This window comes from Lactuca sativa, chromosome 5 (assembly GCF_002870075.4).
Source record: "Lactuca sativa cultivar Salinas chromosome 5, Lsat_Salinas_v11, whole genome shotgun sequence".
NCBI classification, from domain to species: domain Eukaryota; kingdom Viridiplantae; phylum Streptophyta; class Magnoliopsida; order Asterales; family Asteraceae; genus Lactuca; species Lactuca sativa.
In genome coordinates this window covers 157,047,720-157,068,863 of record NC_056627.2, presented here as the reverse complement: position 1 = coordinate 157,068,863, position 21,144 = coordinate 157,047,720, and the positions used below count along the sequence as shown (strand labels likewise).

General features: G+C 36.0%; 1 protein-coding gene across 1 annotated transcript; it reads left to right on the top strand.

Annotated features, from left to right (window-relative positions):
- Positions 1-17,297: 17,297 nt before the first annotated feature.
- LOC128134248 (putative F-box only protein 15) lies at positions 17,298-18,422 on the top strand. Its single transcript, XM_052771761.1, has one exon. It carries the CDS (start codon positions 17,298-17,300, stop codon positions 18,420-18,422), a length of 1,125 nt encoding a protein of 374 aa, XP_052627721.1.
- The last annotated feature ends 2,722 nt before the right edge of the window (positions 18,423-21,144 follow it).

Below are 21,144 nucleotides of genomic sequence, written 5' to 3'. Positions count from 1 at the left end.
GACTTTTGAGGTTGGAGATTCGGTTTTGCTTAAAGTCTCGCCGTGGAAGGGACTTATAAGATTTGGTAAAAGGGGAAAGTTGAGTCCAAGGTTTATTGGACCGTTTAAAGTCCTTCAGAGGATTGGGAACCAAGCTTACAAGCTCGAATTACCCGAAGAACTGAAAGGAATTCACAACACCTTTCATGTGTGTTATTTGATGAAGTTCACGGGAGAAGTTCCCGATATAATTCCAATTTCTGAATTGAGAATTGATGAGAACAAAAGGTTGATTGAAGAACCAGAGGCAATTGTTGACCGAAAGACTAAGAAGTTGCGACGCAAAATGGTTGGGTTAGTGCTTTTACGATGGAAACACACGAATGGGCCGAATCTCACCTGGGAGACGGAGAGTGGCATGTTGAGTCGCTATCCGCATTTATTTGTTGATGTGTGATTCCGAGGACGGAATCATTCTAAGGTGGAGAGAATTGTAACGCCTGTGTTTCCGGGCTTGCCATTTTTAGCAATGTAATAGTCTAGGTTAACCTTTGTAACCCGTTTTGAAATAATAAAAGTGTATTATTTGAATATTATGTGTTTTGTGCTAAATTGCTTAATTATGTGGTTTGATTAGTTAAGAATAAAAATAAGCGTCAAAATTAAAGTGTGAGATAAGCCTGATATCTTTTCATAAAGTTGTAGTGGTCGAAACAAGGATTCCGGAGATATAAGGAATGCCAAAATCCGAGTTATAACGAAGAAGTTATGACTTGTCGAAGTTTCGCGACAGAACCGGCACGACCCAGCGCGACCCAGCGCGACGTAAATAGTGAATTTAAGGTAGATAGATATCTATCCTTAGTGATCTAAATGAGAATTGAAGATCTCATTTATAGTAGTGCAACGACGGAAAGACAGACGGAATCGGAGTTCAGATGAAGGAGTTATGAATTTCGAATGGAGTTTTCCTGTCCCGGCCTACTAAAGATAATATATAAGTAATATACTTATAATATATTAAAACTAAAGTCAAAATTAGCCAATGGAGTATAAACAAGAGTTGTATAGCATAATCTCACCTTCGCGGCGATATAAAGAACATTGAAAACGGAGTTCGTATGCGAAAGTTATGAATTTCTGAATTCGAGGCGCGAAACCCCAAAACTGTCAGAGCCCACGACGTGGAACAAGGTTGCCACGACGTGGCAAGTGTCCTGTCACCTCCGGAAGGCCCCCAGATGCAACTTGGGATGACGCATGCAGTGACGACCAAGCCCACGACGTGGAACAAGGTTGCCACGACGTGGCAAGGGCCAAATTTGCCCTATAAATAGATTTGAAGGGCCAGCCGTTTAGGGTTGCTATTTTCTCTCTTCTCTCTCCCGTTTTGCATCGATTTGCGTGACAGAAGTACCCCGAAGCCCCGGTAATATTCCCGAGTCCCGAAGCAAGTCCCGAGATCCCGAAGATCCCGAGAAGTGCGGTTCCCGAGCCGAAGCTCTGCCCGCGAGAAGTTCGATTTTTGAAGAGATCTTCCAGATCTGCTGAGGATTACTACTTTTGCAAGTCGTAGTGCTGTCTGATCATCTTCTGATTAAGTGAGTGTGTAGTTACTTTCTTCCAAATACAATAATATGAAGTATTTTATATAAAATACGTGCTATGTGTATATACTTGGTTGTGTTATGTGTGAATGTGTATTCACTCTCTTCTATCTTATAGATCTGATTATTTCTCTATGAGATATGTGTTATGTGTGTGTGCCTCATCTGTTATGTGATATATGTGTTGATTAAAGCATGCTATACAGGTTTTTAAACTATGTATACAAATGTATATTTTTATCTACTAATATGTTGGGTAGAACATGGGTAGATAGTTGGTGTGTAATAAACAGATGAGAGACCTCGTTGTTGTTTGATTTAGTCATCTAGCGGAGTTTAGATGACGACCACATACTTTTCTAGATAGTCTTGTGGAAACATTAGCAGGTTCGCCACCTGTAGGTGTTAATGAACTTGGGTGTTCATTCGCTATACTCCATCCCCCTCATGGTTGCCTTATTTGACTTATATTGCTGAGGTACCCCCGAAGCATGTGTTGTCGCCCCGATGAAATATTCTTAGACTAGGTCCCTTATGTTAGTTGTTTTAGGGACATTAAAGTGAGAATAACGGGAATGGGTAATTGGGTTATTGTTGGTTGGTGAAAATTAAATATGATATTTATTGTGGGTTGAAAACCCTATATGCTCACCAGGCTCCCAAGCCTGACCCACTCAGTTTTAAATTGTATTACAGGTAGTGGCGGAAGGGCATGAGATGGATGAACCATCAAGTTGTTTTGTTTACAATTCTGCATATGTTTATATTTGTTATATGACTTGTAATGTATTCGTTTATGCTTATTGGTCTGTATCGGAACATGACACCCCGAGTTTTGATTATAATGAAAATACATTTCTTTTATGAAATGCTTCGGTAAACATTGTTTTATCATGTTTTGTTTTTGGGAACAAATTCCAAAACTCTTTCAAATCAAAAGGATTTACTCTGAAAATATTTAAAAGCATAAATGAAAATCGGTCTTTTCTGGCCGAGATTTTGGGGATGTCACATATACTTATCCAAACAACTAAAAATATTCCAGAGTAAAACAAGTATCAGAGTAAATCCCAAAATCATGAATTACGGAAAAACACGGGTGTATACGCTGCGATCAAGCCGAGCCCTTCCCTTTCGAACTGGAGGTACCTGAAATCATAAACCATAAAATGTAAACACAAAGCGTAGTGAGTTCCCCAAATACCACATACCATACATAACTAAGCACATAACGAGCCCCACCCACAGAGATACGGTCCCCACCCACACTCGCATATCGGTCCCCACCCACTGAGATACGGGCGACGCCCATACTCACATAACGGGCCCCACCCACTAAGATACGGACCCCTACCACATTCGTATATTAGGCCCCGCCTACATTCACATGACCATGTAATCATATAAACATTCAAACACATGCGAAAATCACAAAGATAATAGCATACTGTACAATCATCGGACCCCACCCACATACAAATCATATATGCAAAACCTGATACTAGCATTCGAAATAACCATCAGGCCCTGCCCAATAAGCATACAATACACATACACATGCAAGATTTACGTAGACATCTAGCACTCTACTTAGAAAACCATGGGCCAGAATTGGTGTCTTCGCCCCGCTAAACATAGTGAGGAGACACACCTCGACAAATGAACCCACAAATAGATCTCTGACTGCTGATCTGCTAGAATCCCCGCACTATCAAAAAAATAACACCCTATTAGCAATCAGGTTCCAAACCAAACCCAATAATCCATACATGGGGTAAAAAGATCATTTTACCCCTCACATAGTTTGGTACAACACTAAGGCCAAAACTCACAATCATAAATGCACTCAAACCAATAATCATCCAAGGCCCAATAATGGCCTAATTTTCCAAATTCATTCAAATTCAAGGTCAACTGTCCATGTTGACCTAACACGCTGTGTTACCTCTTGGATATGTTGTGTTCTTCTAACATCCAGATAATCGGGAAATCCCTAGCTAACATGTCGTGTTGGCTTGCAAACACGGCGTGTTTGCTCAAGATTCAACAGCTTAACCAATAAGCACTTAATCCTTATAGACATAGCCCCAAACATAGATCTGACATCCTTGAGCTGGGTTACCACGTAAAGTTTCCAACTTTACATCCATATATGACTAAATGAAGCTCTTAAGCTAAAAAGGGACTTAATAGAGGACTTAAAGCATGCATGACACCATTCTTCACATAAATTGTGCACCTTTATGCTCAAGGATACCAAAACAACCCAGACCTGAATGAACAAGCCCTTAAACAACCCCAATCATCCATAGATCCACAAAGGAACCAAAATCATAATAAAACCCCATAAGTGAAGATTTAATCAACAACAAAGTAAGGTATAAACTTGATACCTCAAGGAGACTTCAACAAGTGGTGAGAATCTAGATCTATGGTCCTCCTTCCAAGCTAGGCACCTTCAAACTCCAAAGCTCCTTCACATGAGCACAAAAATCAACAAGAATCCACTCAAAACTTCAAGAATACCACCAAGAAAGCTTAATACTCATTTTAGGGTTTTAGGTAATAAAGGAGGCTAGCAAGGAGGTCGGTCAAGGGAACTTAAGGCCTTTAAATAGGGTGTAACACCCTAAAAATTAAGGTTTCCTTCCTAGATACTAACACACCGTGTTGGTTCATTAAGCTCCATGGACAAAAACATCTCGACACGCCGTGTTGAGGCTCCAATACGCCGTGTCCTAAAGAGAAAACACAAACAACTTGAAATTAACTCAAAACCCGATATCAAGCGTTACAGATTTTCTATAAATCTCCCATAATAGCCAACTAGTCCTAAAAATTAGCGAACTTTAGTGGGTGTCTTGGGCGCTTCCCAACTCTTCACTGCTTTGATCTTGGATGGGTCGACATGAATGCCCTTACTGCTTACCACATGCCCTAGAAAGTGTACTTATGTTATCCAAAATTCACACTTAGAGAATTTTGCATACAACTTTTCTTTCCTTAATAGCTCTAGGATCATTTAAAGATGTTGCCCATGCTCTTCCTTGGTTCATGAGTAGATCAGAATATCGTCAATGAAAACTATCAAGAATTTATTCAAGTAGGGTTTGCATACTTGCTTCATAAGATCCATAGAAACAGTTGGGGCATTATTCAGCCTGAAAGACATGACTAAGAACTCAAAATGGCCATATCGAGTTCTAAAAGAAGTGTTTGGAATGTCGTCTTCCATAAATTGGAGTTGATGATATCCCGACCTCAAGTTGATCTTGGAGTAGTAACTGGATCCTTACAGTTGATTGAAGATATCATCTATTCGGGGTAGTGGATATCGATTCTTAATAGTCAACTTATTCAACTCTCTATAGTCGATACATATCCGAAAAGATCCATCTTTCTTCTTGACAATAGGATGGGTGCACCCCAAGCTGAGAAACTTAGTCTGATGAAACCCTTGTCAAGAATTTCTTGTAACTAACTGGAGAGCTCTTGCATCTCTGAAGGTGCTAATCTATAAGGATACTTTTCCACCGAGGTGGCTCTTGGGATTAGGTCGATCTTAAACTCTACTTGTCGAGTTGACGGTAGTCTTGGTAGCTCTTCTTGGAATACGTCTGGGTAATCGTACACCTAAGGTACCTCTTTGATCCTCTTCTTGTCATTCTTCTTATCAATGATGTGGGCTAGGAAGGCATAATACTTCTTGTGCAAGTATCTTCTGGCCTTCATGCAGGAAATATTCTAAGGTTTCTACTAGGTTTGTCACCGAAGACGGCTAAGGATTATCCGTTAGGTAAGGGTAGACCCAATGCCTTTTTGAAGCATAAGATTTCGACGTGGTTAGGGGATAACCAATCCATATTGATGATAGCATTGAAACTACCAATAACCATAGACATATGGTCGATGAGGAATTTATGATTATCTAACGTCATTAAGGTACAGTTCCTATGTATCTCTTGGGTACTACTGACTTGGCCGTTAGCCATTTCTACTCTATAGGCTTCCCTAAGTTTACTAGATGGGTGATTTAATGGTTTCCTAAACTCGGGGGTAATAGAGCTCCTATCGGTACCCATATCAAAAAGTACATTGGCATGTAAGTTATTTATTAGGAACATACTCGTAACTACCGTTGGGTCCTCAACGGCTTCTCGTGCTCCTATAACAAATGCTCGACCTCTACCTTGCTCCCTCAACCTTGGATATTTTTTCCTGAAATGGCCCACCTCCTTACACTCAAAACATACCTTATCTCCTGAAGTTGTTGTTGATGTTGCCATCCTTTGATTTGTTGGAGTCCTACACCCATTGGCAAGATGACCTTTCTTACCACAAATTGTGCAGATCCAACAAACTCTTGAATGATTATACCCACACTAGTTACACCTTGGACTACTTCTTGTATTAGTCCCTACTGGGGTTGTAACCGTAAATGCCTGAACTGCCTCCCGTTTCCTCTTTGCTGGTCGCCTAACCCTTTCCTTGGATTCCTTTCCAAGCTTTCTCTTCCTATTCTCTGACCATGGGAGATCAAACTTTTGGACCATTGTTCCACGATAGATCTATTGATTCATTAGGCTAAAAGCTAGTCTCTTGGCGATGTCATAGGTGGCTAGATTTAAAGAAGTAACCAATTGTTAAATAGGCTGGGGAAAACCCTAAATGTACCTTTCAATCTTCTTATATTCTGGGGTGACCATTCCAAGACATCAGGTAGCAAATTCATTGAAGTGGTTTGTATAAGCAGCTACATCGACTTCTTTCATCATCCAATTCCATAGCTCCTGCTCTAGCTTTTGCATCTCTTAATGGGGGTAGTATTCGTCAATCATAAGATAATTCAGTTCGCTCCAAGACATTGCATTTGCTATAGTGACTCCCGTGGTTTTTACATAACTGGTCCACCAACTTAGGGCAACATCTTCCAATGTGCAAGTAGTGAACCTAATTTTGTAGTCTTCCACACAGAAGCTTATTACAAAAATAGAATCCATGTTTTCTCTCTATCGAGTCAATCCATATACTCGTTTGTTATTGTCAAAGATCTTGGCTTATAGTTCATAAAGTCTGTATATGAACAAGCCCTAGTTGGACCTCGATTATCTTCGTGCGAACTCTCACCTCAATTTCCTCATGAACTGGCGTTCCTATTGGCTTCTAGGTTAGCTAAGGTGTCGACTATGTGCTGAGTTACTAAAGCTTCGATGGTGGCTTAACTCATGGGCTTGGGGTTAGATTCAGGTCGTCCTCTTGTGACAGTCATGGTTCTAAACTTAAGGTATAAGTTATTTGTTATGACTAGTTTGTTTTCGAGAATTTAGTTAAAGAGTTAACAAGTTAAAAAAAACAAATCAAACAAAGGGTTATATATATTGATTTTGGATAATTATTACAATAGTTTTTACAGAAAAATAAAATGTATAGTGATGTGGTTTGAACAGGAAAAGTGTCTATTTTACATAAAAGACGTAATAGTACCCTATATTCTATTACCCTATTTTTCCTTCCTCCAAACCCAAAATTATAGTCCTTAGCTTCCCTAGCTCGGCAATCCACCATAGACCAAAATAAACAACCACCAACACCACAAGCTGTGCCATTTGATGGTGTAGGTACCCAACCATCATGGCTCTATACTTCATCTCATCCAAACGATGCTCCAACCTATCTATCACTATCCGTTGCAACTGTATCTGAGAATGGGTCTCCTCTAGATGCTCGTAAGCATGAAGGATCATCATCTCATCGAACTCCCTACCCTGCTCTAACTCTTGCACTTTATCCTTCAACAACCTGATCTCCTCTCTTACCGAGTCATGATCCACCTCTGTATGGTATATCCTATCACCATGTCGTGCCCCTCGAGAAACCAATACAGAAGTCACCCTATCAGTAGGGTCTTATGGGATAAGATCTCTCAGTTATTTTTTCGCAGACTCTCTAACCCATACACTCCAATTTTATCCTCCTCGACGAACTCGTCTACCTTAGGGGTCTACTTGTGTGTAGGGTATAGCTTCTTGGAGGCTCTCAGGGAAGACATGGCTGATGCTACTTGCTTTTGGGGTGGTATGGGAATCGATTTTTGCGGGGTGTAAATCACTCAGGGTCCTGAAGTACGCGTCTTGAAAGGCTGGTTTAAAGATGAGGCTAGAATCTTCAGTGAAGGCTTTGACTTAGAACTATCCTCCTCATGAACCTCAAATGATCGCTTGCTTCATTATGGGATGATGAGTTGAGATATGGCAAGCTGTCAGCTGGGTCTCAGGCTACCTTCAAATCATGATGTACATCCTCCAACGGCTCGGCATCCTCAAATGACTCCTCATCCTCATATGGATCCTATACATCTGCAGGTGTAAGTGGTCTAGGCATCCAAGGATCATACTCAGCCTCTTCTGTCACAGGAGAGTGCAACACTACCTGTCCATTCTCTGGGGAAGGATGAGATACCCACTCCTAAACATCCTCCATCAATGATCTCCCGATGATCATGCTTCTTCGACTGCCATATATAAAATATCAAATGGTTTAGATGCTTATGAGAGAGAAAAAAATTGATTATACAAATAATCTTCAGTTATAAGTATATATAGTAGAGAGTACCAGATCTACTTTGATTTTCTCTAAGGGGGTATGTATGATAAGTGCCTTTAGATCATCATCCTCGAGCTATGGGTAGAATCCTCATGTAGTGATCTTGGCCCTAATTCTATCTAAGGATCCTAGCTAGTCGAATTATGACATTAATCCATAAATCATCAAGTGCTTAGGTTGCCAACTACCCTATCCAGATTTAAGCATGCATTGGTCAGACCATAATAAAACCTAGAGTTTTCATACAATTGCTAGGGGCGATATCCTAGTATTTCATGAAAATATCATAGAGACAACTAGCATTCTACATAACAAGTAATGGGCCGACATTGGTGCCTTCGACCCACGGATACTGTGGGAAAACTCACCTTGCGGTCTGAAAGAATAGTTGCATCGATCACTTCTCTAAAGGCTATTTGTACCGGTCATCTATACAATTAACAGGAACCCAAATCTCAAACTATGAATCAAATTAGCCAAAATTCCCTTGGGTTAAACTTGGTCAAAATCCTGGTCAAAGTCAAAAATCAAATGAGTCGACTGGGTCAACTCAGTTAAGTACGCTGGGCGTACTCAACACGTACGTGAGGGGTACTACGCCTTGACCAGAAGTTGAGGGGTTGACCACGTATGCGCAGCGTACCTTTGGTACACCCAGCATACACGGTTGCCACCCTCCCAAACTATTAAGAGCTTAATCTTTTAAGCTCTTTCGTCCAAAATCCAGATCTAACCCTAAAATGATATCCTTAACCATAAAGTTTCCAACTTTATGGTCTTGCATGGCCATTAAGTATTCAACATCCAAAAACCCTAACTTCTTAGCCCATTAAGACATCCAATACCACTCATGGACGAAAACTAGGGACAAAGGTCACATTTTTATGGTTTCTATTGACTCCATAGTGAATAAAGTTTCCAACTTTATCCATTAGAATGTTCCAAACAACCAATATCTAGTATTTAAGTCTCAAAGGGACCCAAAAGTGCATCTTTTTCAACTTAATCCATTAAGTCCAAGTCTCCAACCTTTAGATCTGAATCAATATGAGGTTTAGATGGATAAAGTTTCCAACTTTATCCATAACAGGGTCACAAACTTTCAAGATCTAAACTTTATGCACTAAAGTGACCAAAAGTTCATAACACCCAAAACAAGCTAGATCTAACAAATGCATCATCAAGATTCAACCTTTATACCTTTAGAAGAAAGATCAAAGTGAACAAAGTCTGGATCTACAAGCTCTAATGCAACCAACACTTCACTGATTAGATCCTTCTTCTCTAAGATGCACCAAGAACATTCCAAAGCACTCAAGAACACCATCTTTTGATCACAAGGCTCAAACTAGGGTTAGGGTTTCAAGGGAGGGTGTTAGAGAGGTGGAGGATGAGAATAGAATGGGTTTGGGGAAGTTAAGAAGCTTAAATAGGGCTCAAACCACGAAAATAGGGTTTGAGCACTGATTGCGTACGCCCAACGTACTCTAGGTATACCTAATACGCCCAACGTACATCCGGTACACCCAACATACTAGACTAAGCCCAAAACCTTCCAAACTTCAAACAATCATAACTTCTTCGTTCCAACTCCGTTTTCAACAATCTTTATATCTATAGAAAGGTTTAGAAGGTTACCCTAAATATTATCTAGATATCTTGGACTAAAAATGTCCCAAACAAAAATCCTTATTTCATGAAAGAAGTCCGAAACATCACTTTTCCCGTTTTACCCTTTGACTCAAACACAAACCAAACTCTTGGATCCCGTAATATACATTACCTACATCCAAATGGGTCTAAACCTCTCTTTCCTAAAGCTCGAAGCCTTGTGATACTTGATCTTCGGGTCACAGACTCAAATTATGAAACGACTCGAAATAGGGTGTTACAATAGAATAAACATGAACAAGTTCTAGCATTCTTCCACGACGACTCCCTCTTCGTACTGTCCGTTCTCCACATTTATGTCCCTGAGAATACCTGTTTCTTGAAAACGTCAACAGGATGTTACTGAGTTCACAAGTTTTTATTGATTTCTACTTTATATTATCTTTTAGATATAAAATCCTTTTCTTTGTATATTAATCTCTTTTGAAACATCTTTTTTTGTTATTTGAAAATCCTAACCTCCTAAGTTTTAGGGTATTTTATTTATCCTAGATCTATCTTATCTTATGATATCTTAACATTTTAACTACTTGAAGTCATCCCTCTTAGTATTCGCTTCTCCTAAGGTTGTTAATCGCATTACCATGAGCTCCTATAACCGACATTGTAGACTTATAATAACCCCGTACGACGCTTCATCGGATGTCGTAATATTAACTGATTAAAGAAATGTATCTTGTCGGGATTGTAGCTAGCAATCATAGGTTGGGGTGTCAAACCCCGTATAGATTTATACATATTTTTCTAGCTCTCTTTAAGATTAATGATTATAGGCCGGGGTAGACGGATTTAATCAAGGCTAAATGATGAATAATTTAAGCTCATTAACACTTTAACCTTGGGTAATTTATCTTATCTTTGAATCTTTTATTTTATAAAAACTCTTCATAATTATCAATATATACCTCTATTTATATGATAATTATTATTTATTTTTCACATAATTATCTTTGTATATATACCCTATATTTATGTTTAGTTTGAAAACAGGATATTCAACAGAGTAACAACCAAGTATAATGCATATTTGGATAATTTGATCAACATAGCCTCTAGGTACTATGTTATCCTAGGAATTTGGCCAGCATAACATCTAGGTAAAATCATTTCCTAAGCTATTGGGCAACATAACTCTTAGGCATAATATCATAGCTTACATTTAGGCATGGTATCTATATATCATCCTAAAGTTATATGCATTTATAAAAACTACTAATATATTTATAAAATATATTTTTATAAAACAGTTTAAATATAACATGTATCCCCCCCCCCCCAAAAAAAAACAAAAAAAACCTTTAAAATCGTAAAATGGGGCTGTGAAACTCACTCTAGGTGTTTGAAACTACTGGTGTAGGGTAGGATCGAGCTCGGGACTCTGGGGAACCGCCTAGGAAGTACCAACTTCGAGCTAGAGAGTAAGATAAAGATTAGAGAGGTGGGCAGAGATGGAATAACACTGCTTTCTATTTATAGTCGAGTTTTGGAGGTGCACGTCGGGTAAGATCCATGCTTGAAAAGCATAAACATCATGGCTTCACATGAACTTGCCATGTGTCACTCCCCCGCTCGGCCATGTCACTCGCAATCTACTCGAATCCCGTGTTAGGTGAGCGACGGGCATAGACGCGCCCCTCACACGGATGAAAAGCTTTTTAAAAAATCATTACTTTTTCTTGTGAACTTCGATCTAAGCCCTCTTTGTATCTATACAATGCTCTCAATTACTACTACAACTTTCATTTAGGTTGCGTTAGCTAGTTTAGACTTTTATTTTTAAGTCAAACGGGGGAAAGATTAAATGATTTTACAAAAATCATATCTCTCTCATGCGGATCACGTTTTCAACATTCTTTATCTTAAAGTTTTTATCCCAAGGAGTACTACAACTCTCCTTTTGACGACACTAGCAAAAACTCAACGGATTTCATGATACCATTTTGATGTAATTAACTTTAACTACACGATTGATTTTTTACTTTTAACTAAATCCATAACTCCTCTAATCGGAATCGGATATTTACAAATTTTATATCATTGAGATCGCGTCGAAGAGTGCTATTTAAATATCTAAACCGTTTTAAAAGATGATACAACTTTTTGGATGCTAATTTTTGAGCCTAACAGTTGATTTAACTCTAAATGTAACAACATATTTGATTATATTATGATATAAATCAAACCATACAAGCCTAAGTTATTACATTTAATCTTTTCTAACTCTTTCCTAACAGTGATCGGGGATGAAATTTTTCCAGTTGTCACAAACCCAACAACTTCAACTTAATTTCATTAAAAGCCTCATTAAGACAAATGCTTATTATATTAGGATTCATATGAAAACATTTCAACTTTCCACATAAAACACATAATTGATTATGAACATCAATAACATGGCCAACAAACCGAAGAAAAGCAACATTATCAACATGAAAATAAATATTAGATTAGAAGAAACGAACTTCTCCTTTTTGCTTATCATGATCACCCAACACATCACTAACTTAAGATTTACGGTCATAGGTTGGAACATGATAATGTTTGTATGGGCATTTAGCTAATTCTATATGATCATGTGTATGCTTCCCATTAGCGTTTCTTATGAATCTTTGCCTCACCACAATCAAGCAGAAATGACATCCATGTATAACATAATAGCTTCAACAATTTCTCTATGTTGCTAACCTTTACAAACATAACAAAGAAAATATCTTCCCTATCTAACAAAAAGAATACTTTTTCTTTTTCTCTACATAAAATATAAAGGTCCCCATATATTTATCCAACTCAGATAATATTGGTGAGATAAAAAATATCGATTAATGCATCTTGTCTTGCACATGTTTCCTATAGGTCACACGTTCCGAAATGTTGTGGAAAGTTTGTCACATAGACCGATTATGCAATTTTTCCATGTGAGTTTGATTCGTTTTATAGTTGTATTATATACCCTTAATCCCAACCACTTCTAGACACTCCTCATGTTATATCCTTGTCGATTCCTCCTATTTGTTAATATCTGCTAATTCATTCGTAATCGAAATTATTTAAATCTTGAATAATTGAGCCTTACAAATCCATAATTGAATCCAACCTAGCAATGTAATTGATTCTGAGTATATTGGTATGAAAATCATAATGAACCGTATCATGAAACTCAGTGAGTTCTTACTGCCATCAAACACGACTAATAATGTTTTGCCAGAGAGATAAATCTTAGCAGTTACCAAAAAATAGTTAAAATCGAAAGGGATTTATCTAACCAGAGATATACTTAACGACTAAACAATGGTATGCAAGTAAACCCTTTAAAAGGGTGCTACATGACCATTATGTTAACAAAAATAGAAGGATGAAAGGACATTTCCATGCAAGGCTAGACAAAGTCGAGTTGCCAAGGGGGGTCACTAAAGCTCACCAAGTAAATGAAATACCGCACGCTAGCCAGCGTTACAGGGCTCGCTACGATGGAGTCGCTACTGACTTGGTGAGATGAGAGAGAAAGAATTTGGTGAAGGTGATTGATTGCTTTCTCTTTGAATGGACGCAACATTCAAATTAAACATAATTTATCTTTTTTATTAAAAATATATGTTGTTACCCAATTTCAAAATTTTAAATTTTAATCCAACCCCTATAAATCAATACTACAATCTCAACATTTTACACACACAAACTATAAAAAGTGTCGTCTTTGTCATCATCATCATCATCATCTTCTTCATCGGACAATGTTTTTGATAATGTAATACAATCAGTCGTCTCCATACATAATAGGCTAGAACAACATCTTAACAACCACAAATCGAGCAATACGCAACGTAAATGGAGAATATATATCCAAAGACAGCGTACAACAACCCACCAATGTCTCATGCATGATTATCTTGACGAGCATGCTATCTTTCAAGGATATTATTTCCACCGATGGTTATGGATGCATACATATTTATTTATGCATATTGTCGAAGGTGTGAGTTCAGTGTCTGAGTATATGCGGCAACGCTCAGACGCAAGAGGTACGTTAGGCTTTAACCCAATTAAAAAATGTACTAGTGTATTTCATATGTTAGTATATGCCACCCCTAATGATGCACTAGATGAGAGTTTTAGGATGTCTGGACGTACCATACGAAAAAATCTTCACGAATTTTGCATACTGGTCTTGTCTTTGCATGGTCCACAATATTTGCATCATCCTACTTCTAGTGACATACAAATGTTGTATGCTCATCATGTGAATGTGCATGGTTTACATACGATGTTAGGATGTTTAGATTGCATGCATTGGAGATGGAATTTGTGTCCAAATGCGTATCATGGAAATTACACAAAGGGCAATTATCATTATTCTACAGTCGTACTTGAAGCTGCAGCCTCACGAGATTTGTGGTTCTGCATGCCTAGCTCAGTAGCCCTGGTTCAATTAATGATGTTAATATTCTCAATAACTTAGCAATATTCAACAAGGTGTATGATGGTACTACCCTAAATTTGTCATTTATACTCCGAGGAATCAAATACAAATTTGGGTACTATCTTGTCGATGAGATCTATCTTGACCTTTATGTTTCGTTAAAACTTTATCATGTACGGATGACCCTCAAAGGTATAGGTTTAAGAGAGTCTAAGAAAAAGCGAGGAAATATATCGAACGAGCGTTTGAAGCACTTAAAAAGCATTGGTAAATAGCTACCAAAACATCTTTGTTTCATGATGTTTCTACTATGACAGATGTGATGTATATGTGTATCATATTGCATAATATGATACTAGAACATGAAGGAAACCCAATATGTATGTACGAAGAAAATGAAGTCATTCTCGAGACACAACCACTAGAATATAGTAGTCAAAAAATGGATACAGAGAATGAGGACAATTAACAATGCAGTAATCCATGCCGATCTTCGCCGCCATTTGATCGATTATCTTGGGACGATGGATAATCTTGATCTTAATATGCTTCTAGAAGACGAATTGGAAGGCCAATTTTCAGAGGAAGATCTGTTGCTTTAATGTGTTTTTTATGATGTATGTTTTAGTTATGAAGTGTGTTTCTTACATATTAAGTTGTGTTTCTAGGTATTAAATCATGTTTGTCGTGATTTGAATTATTAACTCGTGCTTCTAGGTATTTTAAGTTTTAATTCATTGTAACTTTTTTAATTCAATATGAAATGCTTGTGTTCTAAAAAATATAATTTATTTGATATTAATTGTTTGTGGTTTAAAAAAATAAAATTTATTTAATATTAATTATTTGTGTTTCTAAAAAAATATAATTTCATTAAATTTCAATAAGAAAAAAAAATAGAGTGCTAGGAGTGCATGTTACGACTTCATATGGAATGTTAAGAATTGGATGAGATGTAAATAACAAAGAAATAATGTGACACTAAAAAAATAATGTAGCAAGATGTTAGGAGTGTTATCATTTCTTCTATCCTTAGGATCGATTGTGAATTAATCAATAACTTGTTGTGAGACCCTTGTATTATATAAGTTAAATTAAAAAAATAAATAAATATAAATGTCAAAATATCTGACAACCTTGAATTTATAAGAAAATAAAAAATAATGAATTATTATAATAGAAATGTCTTTTATCTTTTAAATTTAAAGAAATAATTTAAATAAATAAAAGAAACTAATAAACTTTAATTTTGAGAATTTTGAAATTAAAATGTGAGTTCATAAATGAAATTGATATCAATTTATTACTATATTTATTGCAATTATTATATTAAAATATTTTGTGAAATTTAATAAACAAAAAAAAACTCATAAAACGACATGTGGAAAAAAATTAGTTCAAAATAACCACAAAATAACATTTGATAAATTGAATAAAAATGTGACAAGTGACAAAAAAAATATTCATTTATTAGAGATGAATTTACCATGTGGAGAAGCTAAAACTACACATCAAGAGTGCAAATCAAATAGAATTGACGGAGGTTAGTGTTTTCACAATTTTTTTTTAATATTTATATATTTTCGTATTAGTTTATAACAGGTGGAAACCTCGATTACAAAATTAATTTAATTTTGATAGCAAAAATTTATAATTATTAATCAATAATTTTAAATAAATTATTAATTAAAAGATATACCAAAATTTAAAAGTTAGTTATAACTTTAAATTTAGAGAAATTACATATCCTTCTATCATTTGTTCCTACTTTTCCTCCTACCATATCAAATGTTGACAAGTGGATTAAATGATTATTAATTTCATTAAATGTCTAATTAAATGTGACACATGTCAACATTTGATATGGTAGGAGGAAAAATAGGAACAAATGGTATGATGATATTTAATTTCTCTTAAATTTAATCGTCTCTAATAAATGAAAATAATTTTGCCACATGGTACTCTTTCATTAACTTGGACACATGTTATTTTTTGGTATTTTTGATTAAATGTTTTTTCCATTTGTCATTTTCTTATTTTGTTTTTATTTTTTCTTAATTAGCACATCATATTTACACCTCAATTAATGATTACCTTAATTGAAAATAACCAATAAATTACAATATTAATACTCATATAGTATTTAATATGTTTCCTTTAAAATTGAAATTTTTAATTTTAAATTTTAAATTTAAATAAAATTTTGTTTAAACGTTTATATTTAATTTTTTGTTTATCAAACCCGTATAACATACGGGTCTCACACCTAGTATATAATTAAAAAAGTAAATGTTTCTATAAAAAGTTTAAAATCTATTATTTAAAACTTTAATCTCATTAATTATGATAGTGATTTGCCTAATATATCTCCTTGATATATGACATAATATTAATGTAAAGTTGTATTAAAGTGACACATGACAAAATAGATTAAACTATTGTTTTATTAATATAGAATTAAGTTATGTATGTTTTTATAATTTTCCATTTTTAAAAAATATTTGCTTAACAATTTCACTTTCTAATGTTTCCAAATACTGGTTTTCATATATGTATAATTCTAAAAACATATAAACATTTATTTTTAATATATTCATTTTCATAAATAAAAAAACACTCATATATATAATTTAACATAATATTTTAAATTATATGTCGTACTTAAAATTTTAACGCTCTTCAACCTCTACTTTGAGCTAATTTTGTAGCCCGCCTAAAATATCAATACTTTTGTTAAAAGTAATTGATTTGTGGATCATTATTGTATAGTTTTTTATATATAAAAGTTTGTTGTATATTTGTTTTTATTCATATGGTTATATGAAAGATATATTAAGTTTATGCTTGAAATTGTGGTCAAACCAAAATTTAAAATGATCGTTGCGATTTGTGCGTTTATTTGATGGGGCTCAATTTCGCATGGACTCGCCGTTTCGACAAAAAGGGTCTTCACTCTCCCCGATCTCTTTTCATCACAACAACATCAACAACAACCCTAAAAACTATTACCAGAAATCAAAATGTCAGACCATATACCTTTCCATATTCAAGCGGAGATCATGAAAAGGCTTCCTGTCAAATCACTTATTCGATTTACGTGTGTTTCAAAAGCATGGAAATCTTTGATCGAGAACTCCGAGTTTATTGCCAATCACATCTTCCGTCCACAGCATATGCCTGTAACCTTCAAAGATCAAAAAATTGTTTCTTTTGTCGACGACGACACTTTCCCCGATCAGGGTCTAGTTCCGACTCTTCCCCGGTCAGTTCACCAGCATTCAAGAATAGTCGGTAGCTCTCAAGGCTTGTTGTGCTTCAACGCTTTTACTGATTCGAATCAACCTAATCTAGGATATATCAGCAGGACATATATGACTGTTATTTGGAATCCCTCTATTAGAAAATCGATTGTTCGCAATGTGTCTATTGAGTTATATGAAAACGATGAAACAGTTCTTGGTTTTGGAGTTTGTCCTCTTACTTATGACCCTATGATCATGGTGATTACGCAGTTTCATAAGTGGCCTGTAAAAGTCGGGTTCACTGGCCTTTGGGACGTGAAGGTTTACAGATTGAGCTCTGCAAAATGGAAAAGCTTATCTAGAAATCTTCCAAGTAAATCAGTTCGAGTTCAATGTCCTCAGGTGATTGTTGATAGGTTTATCTATTGGTGTGCAGAGCAGAGATTGACTATAGATAATGGGTTACGCAGGTTTCATAATGTGGTTATGTCATTTGATATGACTAATGATAGTTTTAAAGTGGTAGACCTCCCAAAGAGTTTAGCATGCCACCCTCTAAAAGACTTGTCCATTTCTAAACTAAAGGAGTCTCTTGCCATTCTTGAATACAATATAAACACCAGAGTTTATGATGTATGGATGATGGATGTTGAAAGATCGTTTGCAAAGATGTTCAACATTACGGCACCCCATGGATCAATAATGGGATTTTTGAAGAGTGGCGAACCTATAATGGATGTGAAAGTAGATGATGCTTCTGAACTTGTTGTTTGTAAAACCTACACACGCTGCTCAGACCATTTCACTGATCTTGAGTTTTCTAGAACAAGTGATATGATGTCTGTGAACTCTTATGTGGAAACACTACTTTTCCTTGGTCATTGTGATTGTAATGATTATTGACATAAATCGAGGATTCGAAGACAAATTTTGTAGCAGGCAATGGAGTCCATATTAGTTGAAGTTGATATATAATAAGTTAATTGGCCTATGTAATAAAGGATCTTCAAAGTGTTGTTAGTGGTATGTGAGTTACCATTTTTGATAATAATTTAAATGCATTATATATAAATTTATGACGTGTTAGCTTTTAGATCAATGTTTCTAACATTTTTTTGGAGCAATATGCATAATTAATTATGTTTGGTTAGGCCTTGCGAAGGTCTCGTGGTGATTGGAGGAAAGAAACCACCATGCACACAACCCCAGAAGTCTCGTGGTGATGACTTGGAGCCACGATCGTGGCCTCATGAGGTATATACCATGAGACACCATACCCAATGATCTTTCTTTTTCTTCTCTGTTCTTTTTTCTTCATCGTTCCTTTATATTCTTATTATTGTGGATATACCATCACCATTCTAGAAGGAGATTGTGATGAGGTGGAAATAGATGGGGGTTGAGGTGGAAGGAAACCACCACTATTGCCATGATATACCTACCCTTCGGCCTTAATGTTAGACATTTTCTTTGGTATTGTCGTTCCTAGATTTTTAGTTTAATCCATCTGTTTTTTTTCAAATGTAGATTTCCTCGAGCCTTTTCCATAAAAAGGTGTTTCCACTTGAAATAAGTATTTTCTTGTCTACATATGTTATAAAGTTGATTTATGTTTTTATGATTTAAGTACTACAAATGATCATGTGGAAAGATTTACTTCAGGCATTTAATATATAAATTGGCAAACATGGAGATGAAAGGTGTTTGAGTTGAAATAAGTAGGTTTTCTATTATCGTAAATATTCCTTTATGCTTCCATTCCTCCAAAAGGCTTCAAACTTGAGGATTCATTGAGGATTCTGTCCAAATGTTTATCTTCTCTTACATCAAACCTACCACTGATTACATATTTCAGAATTGTCGGAATATGGTTTAAAGTTTATCTGGGTTATAACTTATATAGTTGCTAATGTATCATCTTAATTCAAAATTGGATGCGTTGATGCATATTAACATAATGCTAGCTCGCTGTATCTATGCGGGAGCGTTATTATTTTAAAAGGGAGGACAATAACGAATTTATGGTGGTAGGATATTGATTTATTTGAGGTGCTACTATATACATACTCTAATTACTAAATGCAACCCTCTTATAAGTAGCATCCTAATTTTGAGGCAAATTAATTTTTTTATTAATTAAATAATGGGAAAATGACACATTCGACTTATGAACTTTTTACGATTTACCCTTTTAGTCACTTAACTTTTTAAATGACTTTATGAGTGAACAAATTTTATTTTGTTGGGTCGATTACGTCATTATTTCATTTATGAAGGGGTCAGCCGGTCATATTTGTGTCATCTGTGTTACTTAAACCCCTTAGCTTGCTGACCGTGTATGCATGTCATTTAATAATAGCTTTACTTAAACGAGATATTTTCCCATCAACTGTTCACCACTTCCATCTATTTCGATAAACTCTTACTTGCTTTTGTCTCCTCAAACCTCAAACATGGATCCCGTATTCATCCAAGTCGATGCGCATTTCCAAGGAATCTTCACAAAATACCCCATACACTACACCGGGGGGATTACAGAGATTGAGACAGGCCATTTGGATAAGGATGAGGATGAGGATGAAGATGAAGATGAGGATGATGATGAAGATGAGGATGATCATAGGGCTAAGGATGTGGATGCTGATGAAGATGAAGATGACCATAGCAACCCTCATTTTTTTCAAAAAAGATAATGGCCCTGATGTCGACATGGATGAGAATGCAGGTTTGGGTGACCCTTTGGAAGAAGCCATGTATGACAATGAAGATGTTTATCCTAAGTTGCCAAATATTTTCAATGAAAAGATGCACTGGAAGGAGCAGGAACCTGTGTTAGGTATGAGGTTTAAGAGTCCTAAACAATTGAAACACATGCTCTGTAACTATGCTGTTGCAAATGGTTATCAATTATGTTTTGTGTAAAATAATAGTAGATGGTTGCTAGCCAAATGTTGTGATGGAAAATGTACATTTAGGGTTTAGGGTTCATGGATGAATAATGATAAGTCTTTCCAAATCAAGTCTCTTATTAGTGACCATATTTGTTCAAAGAATTTCAAATTCTGATAAATTGTTACGTATAAATGGATGGGTACCCACTTTACCCAATAATTTTTTAACAATCGAAAGATGAGTGTGAGATTACTTAGAGAGGAAGTGAAAACCACTTTTGGCATTGTTGTGAGTATGAGTCGGTGGAGGAGAGCCAAGAAGTATGCACTGAGTCTAGCCGAAGGCACGGTTGCATAAAATTATGCTAGAATATGGTCTTACGGTGAAGAGATTAAAAGATCAAATCCTAAATTCACCGTTAAAATTTATGTTGATGCAATGCCTGATGGTAAGAATTACTTCAGTAAGATTTACATATGCTTTGCCATAGTTAAAAGAGGGGTGGAGGGGAGGGTGTAGAACGATCATTAACTTGGATGGTTGTTATCGAAAAAGTTTTTGTCAAGGTGAGTTGCTTTGTGCTATTGGTAGGGATGCTAATAATGGAATATTCCCAATTTCTTGGGCAGTTGTATGTGTGGAAAACAAGAAGAATTGGAAATGGTTCACTGAAAATCTTTCAGAAGATTTGTAGTGTTGGAATGAAGGAAGTGGTTTGGTTTTAATTTCTGAT